The sequence below is a fragment of the Entelurus aequoreus genome, linkage group LG08 (assembly GCF_033978785.1).
Source record: "Entelurus aequoreus isolate RoL-2023_Sb linkage group LG08, RoL_Eaeq_v1.1, whole genome shotgun sequence".
NCBI classification, from domain to species: Eukaryota; Metazoa; Chordata; class Actinopteri; order Syngnathiformes; family Syngnathidae; genus Entelurus; species Entelurus aequoreus.
Genome location: NC_084738.1, coordinates 57,355,480 through 57,361,670, shown reverse-complemented (window position 1 = coordinate 57,361,670; position 6,191 = coordinate 57,355,480). Strand labels below are relative to the sequence as shown.

At 38.6% G+C, this 6,191-nt stretch overlaps 1 protein-coding gene across 2 annotated transcripts in view; it reads right to left on the bottom strand.

The window, feature by feature from the left end:
* Positions 1 to 976: 976 nt before the first annotated feature.
* The window catches only part of mrpl10 (mitochondrial ribosomal protein L10), a 9,585-nt gene continuing 4,370 nt past the window's right edge, over positions 977 to 6,191 (bottom strand). For both annotated transcript variants that reach the window (XM_062056889.1, XM_062056890.1), the window contains 3 exons: positions 2,140 to 2,304; positions 1,752 to 1,896; positions 977 to 1,689 (listed from right to left, as the gene is read on the bottom strand). In XM_062056889.1, coding sequence (XP_061912873.1) covers positions 1,463 to 1,689; positions 1,752 to 1,896; positions 2,140 to 2,304 — 537 coding nt within the window. In that variant the 3' untranslated portion in view covers positions 977 to 1,462. The remainder of the gene's footprint in view (positions 1,690 to 1,751; positions 1,897 to 2,139; positions 2,305 to 6,191) is intronic.

Genomic DNA, 6,191 nt, shown 5'->3' with positions numbered 1-6,191 from the left:
GACTAAGTATATTATTAATTATTAGTTAGAACATTTCAACTTTTTCTCATTACATACTGATTGTTTTATTGTTTTTTCCCATGTAAGAATGGAATAAAAATAATATGATTGTGTAACTGCATGACCCAGTGCAGTGATTCTCAAACTGCGGTACGTGTACCACTAGTGGTACGCGGGCTCCATCTTGTGGTACGCCAAAGAATCACTTAAATATCAAACAGTGTTACTTTTCAAACTAAAATGATGAAATATACTTGTTAAGTAAAATCTCTGCCTTGTTTTAATGAATACTTACGCCGACTACGCTACTGTATTTTCATCTTGGTCATTATGGCGGTACTCGGAGAGCCAAGTTTTGTTTGAGGTGGTTCTTGGTGAAAAACGTTTCAGAACCTCTGACCTAGTGTGTCAAAAATGTTGCCTGTACGAAAATATTAATGTTCAGTTACACATTTAACAGTGTTTATAAGAGCTGCACTTTTTCAAATTCATTTATACGTTAGTATTGTTGTATTTTTTAACTAACTAAACTTGGTTGACATTTTAAGTAAATGTTATTTTTATTTTAAGAGCTTCTATTTTCTAAATTAATACATGAGTTAGTGTTATTGTATTTCATTAACTAACTTAAACTTTTATATTTGAAGTATATTTTATTTTTTATTTTGAGACCTACTATTTTCCAAATTAATTCATAAGTTAGTTAATTAAATGAAATAAAACTAACTTAAAATTTAAGTATATTTTATTTTCATTTTGGGAGCTTTTAATATTTTCCAAATTAATTCACAATTTGGTGTTATTTCATTTAATTAACCAACTTAAAATTTGTTTATATTTTAAGTGTATTTTATTTTTATATTGAGAGCTTCTCATGTTTTGTATCAGGCGTGTTTAAACTTTTTACTACCAAGCGCCGCAAACTGAAAAGTCAAGTATGGGGGGGGGGGGGGCAATTAGAATTTTTTTTATTTAAAAAAAAAAAGAAGCTAAAACCAGATACTATATAGATATATATTTAAAGACAAAACTTTGTGTTATAGGTGAGTAAGTATATAATCATTCATTTAAAATGTTTAACTTTTTCTTATTACATTCTGATTTTTTGCTCTTTTTTTCTTACATTTTTACAGTTTTGTCTTTTTGACAGCTATGTTATTATTTGAAAATACACAACTTTTTAAACTTTAGCAGACATGTTTTGCATATTTGCACAAAGTATCGGTATCGGAATGGTATTGCCGATATCAGTCTGAATTTTACTTGGGATCAGTAAGAAAATCAGTGGTATCGCACATGACTACTCATTAGATTGAGCAAACCGGCATCATGATTAACGTTTCAGCACGTCATGTAAATAAAGATGATTTTACTGAGGATTGTGTCAAAAGCCTTCTGGCTGCATGTTCCTTCAAACACACTTGTGCACATGTCCATATTGTCAGTCACTGATTAGTTCCTCTCACGTGGCTTCCTCCGCTTTGGGAGGAGCGTCTCCGCCCTGCTGCGCGACGTGCTGCTGCAGCAGCGCCGTCAGGTGGGCGGGGTGTCGCTGCAGCAAGGAGGCGGTGTGGGATGCCAGCAAGCTCAGGCCGCCCACCAGCTCGCCCTGGACCACGCTGACCGACGGCAACTTGGAGTAGCGCAGCACGCCCTGCGCGCTCAGCAACGTGTCGTCTATGCACGCTCCTGTGGGACATAGCGGCCACGTCAATATACCGTGCGTGCTGTGTCTTAACAAATGAACGTACCGAGTAGGACCATCTGTGGGCTGACACGCAGGGTCGCCAGCATCTGTTTGGCCTTGGGCTCTTTGCTGACAAACAGCACCGTGGGCCCGATAAAGAGATGAGCCAAGTTGCTGTATATGCTCTCATTCAGAAACGAGCGCATCACCTGCACACAAGCATGTTACTCTTCTAATTGTGATATATATATATATATATATATATATATAATATATATATATATATATATATATATATATATATATATATATATATATATATATATATATATATATATATATATATATATGTATATATGTATATATATATACAAACAAATAGATTAAAATAGACAAATAAAATACAACAATTTTTTTTTTTTTTTTTTTTTTTTTAAATCATCCACTTTTACCTGGTTGGAGTAGAACTTGACACGGATGTCATGTTTCTGCAGTCTGTTCTTGAGCACTATCATGTCGTTTGCGTTGCAGCCGTTGTTCTGGGCCACAGCGACCATCTTGCACTCCTGGAAGACCTTCTGCAGGTCCCTCTTCAGCAGCCTTACAAAGGCGCTCTCCTGTTGGGACAGGTCGAATAACAGATGATGTGAAAGTTGTGCTTAGATAATTTTGTATTACATCTTCTTCATGCAAAATATTAGAACATATCGTGGGGGAAAACACCAGTGACACTCAAAAGCTTTCTAATAAGGAGGTGATAATACAAAAGAAGGTTTTACCACAGGGGTGTCCAAGCTTTTTCCACCGAGGGCTGCATATCGTGTGTGTGTGAGTGTATATATATATATATATATATATATATATATATATATATATATATATATATATATATATATATATATATATGTATGTATATATATATATATATATATATATATATATATATATATATATATATATATATATATATATATATATATATATATATATTATATACCCAATAGAGCATGCATTTTACCTGCTGAAGAGGAGACTGAAGGGAGTAGCCCCCCAAAACAAACAAGTTAAAGAGGCTGTGGTGAAAGCTTGGAAAAGCATCACAAAAGAAGAATGCAAAATTTTGGTGATGTCAATGGGTCACAGGCTTGATGCAGTTATTGAAAGCAAAGGATTTGCAACTAAATATTAAGTCTTACTCACTTTAATCTATTTTAAGTATATATGTTATAGGTTGGGGAGGAGACCCTGCCCCAAGAGGAGGAGTTCAAGTACCTCTGAGTCTTGTTCACGAGTGAGGGAAGAGTGGATCGTGAGATCGACAGGCGGATCGGTGCGGCGTCTTCAGTAATGCGGACGCTGTATCGATCGGTTGTGGTGAAGAAGGAGCTGAGCCAGAAGCCAAAGCTCTCAATTTACCGGTAGATCTACGTTCCCATCCTCACCTATGGTCATGAGCTTTGGGTTATGACCGAAAGGACAAGATCACGGGTACAAGCGGCCGAAATGAGTTTCCTTCGCCGGGTGGCTGCAAATTCTGTAGATCAGACTTCTCCATTGAACACGGTGGCCGAACGGATATACTCATTCATGGGTGAGGAGGGCGGGGGCGGGGTGGGCAGGGCTAAGGGGGCGGGACTAAGGGGGGAGGAGTATATTTATAGCTAGAATTCATTGAAATTCAAGTATTTCATATACCGTTATTTTCAGAGTATAAGTCGCTCCGGAGTATAAGTCGCACCGGCCAAAAATGCATAATAAAGAAGGAAAAAAACATATACAAGTCGCACTGGAGTATAAGTCGCATTTTTGGGGGAAATTTATTTGATAAAACCCAACACCAAGAATAGACATTTAAAAGGCAATTGCCCGATAGTAGCTGAGATAGGCTCCAGCGCCCCCCGCGACCCCGAAGGGAATAAGCGGTAGTAAATGGATGGATGGATGGTAAGAATAGTGAACAACAGGCTGAATAAGTGTACGTTATATGACGCATAAATAACCAACTGAGAATGTGCCTGGTATGTTAACGTAACATATTATGGTAAGAGTCATTCAAATAACTATAACATATAGAACATGCTATACGTTTACCAAACAATCTGTCACTCCTAATCGCTAAATCCCATGAAATCTTATACGTCTAGTCTCTTACGTGAATGAGCTAAATAATATTATTTGATATTTTACGGTAATGTGTTAATAATTTCACACATACGTCGCTCCTGAGTATAAGTCGCACCCCCGGCCAAACTATGAAAAAAACTGTGACTTATAGTCCAAAAAATACAGTGTGTGTATATATATATATATATATATATATATATATATATATATATTAGGGCTGCAACTAACAACTAATTTGATAATCGATTCATCTGTCGATTATTACTTCGATTAATCGATTAATAATCAGATAAAAGAGACAAACTGCATTTCTATCCTTTCCAGTATTTTATTTTGGGGAAAAACAGCATACTGGCACCATACTTATTTTGATTATTGTTTCTCAGCTGTTTGTAAATGTTGCAGTTTATAAATAAAGGTTTATAAAAAATAAAAACATTTAAATTATTTTTTTTAAGTAGCCTCTGCGCATGCGCATAGCATAGATCAGGGGTCGGCAACCTTTACCACTCAAAGAGCCATTTTGGCAAGTTTCACAAATTAAAGAAAATAATGGGAGCCACAAAAAAAAAATTTAAATTTAAAATGAAAAACACCGCATACAAAGTTTAAATGCTTTGTGCTATGTTACCCAGGGGTCTCCGACACACGCACCGGCACGCACTTTAATGTGGAAATTTGATGTTAGTGCGATGAATGGCGCTTGATAGCGTCATACTTGCCAACCCTCTCCTTTGTCCCGGGAGACTCCCGAATATCAGGGCGTGATGACACTGCTTTTGGCGCCCTCTGTAGCCTGCCCAAACAGTGTACCTGCTCAACCACATGTAGAATGCAGTTTCAGCTTGATCACATAAGTGACAGCAAGGCGTACTTACCCTCAGCAGCCACACATCTTACACTGACGGTACCAATACCCAGAATCCCATGCAGCCCTAACTCTTCCGCTCAACCAACGCACGGAGAGGGGGGGGGGGGGGGGGTTGATGTGTGGGGGGATTTGGTGGTAGCGGGGGTGTATAATGTAGACCGGAAGAGTTAGGGCTGCATGGGATTCTGGCAGTGGCGTGCCGTCACTAGAGGCAGGGGAGGCACGGCCTCACCTGCCATCATGGAAAGAAAAAAAAAAGTAAAAAGAAAAAAAAATTAATTAAATTGTTATATGTATCCAGTAATTATACTAAAGTTATTTTCCATTTAACTTCACCAGTTTTAGATTATTTTTATTTTCACATTTGCCGTTCAAATACTGAGAAGAGACGGTGCGGTGATCAGCAGCCAGTTGAGGCACGTCACTGATTTGTGCCTCAACATGGAATGTGCACAATGACTCGGCTAACTGCTGAGCTGCTGTGCAGTGACACCATATTGCTATATGAATTATATTATACATTTCCATAGTTTAGTTAGCTGAGGTATATAATGTACAGTGTATTTTGTCAACAACTGTATGTGTGTAACGTATTTATTGTGCTGAGCGATCATAAAACTGGAGGCTCGTGCACCTCCGCCGCAGAATGTGTCGCCCGACGGGAGCGCCACACCAACCAAAGCCCACGCCCAAACCCTCCACGTGCAAGACCGAATCCACCCAAAAAAAGTCACTTAACAAGAAGCCAAAAAGTGCAAAAACAACAATGCTCGCGCTGCAGGAGCCGCGAACGACCGCAGGGACACAACATTAGGTACACCTGCACTGCAGGTTCATATGTTTGTAAATCTGACTGTGATAATGCAGTCGTGCCTCACCAGACATTAACCTCACCGCACGCCACTGGATTCTGGGTATTGGTTGTGTTGTGTTTATGTTGTGTTACGATGGGATGTTCTCCAGAAATGTACTTTTCTTTCTTTTTTGGTGTGGGTTCACAGTGTGGCGCATATTTGTAACGTAACAATGTTAAAGTTGTTTGATACGGCTACCGTCAGTGTAAGCTGTGTGGCTGATGAGTAAGTATGCTTTGCTGTCTCCTATGTGTTCAAGTAAAAGCAACATACATCATGTGGCCGGGCTGGCATGCTGTTTGTAAATGCTAAAGAGGACAATTACTGCAGTGCAATTAGGGCACTCCCTTTATTTAGTAATTAGAGTGTAAATAGGATCATATTTTCCCTGGGAGTTATCTATGAGAGACACTGAGATCCATAGGTCTCCTGGGAAAATCGGGGGGGTCGGCAAGTATGTAGCTGAGCCGCATCATAGTGGTCAAACAGCCGCATGCGGCTCCGGAGCCGCGGGTTGCCGACCCCTGGCATAGATCCAACGAATCGATGACTAAATTAATCGCCAACTATTTTTATAATCGATTTTAATCGATTAGTTGTTGCAGCCCTAATATATATATATATATAAATATAAATAAAAGACATACTTGAATTT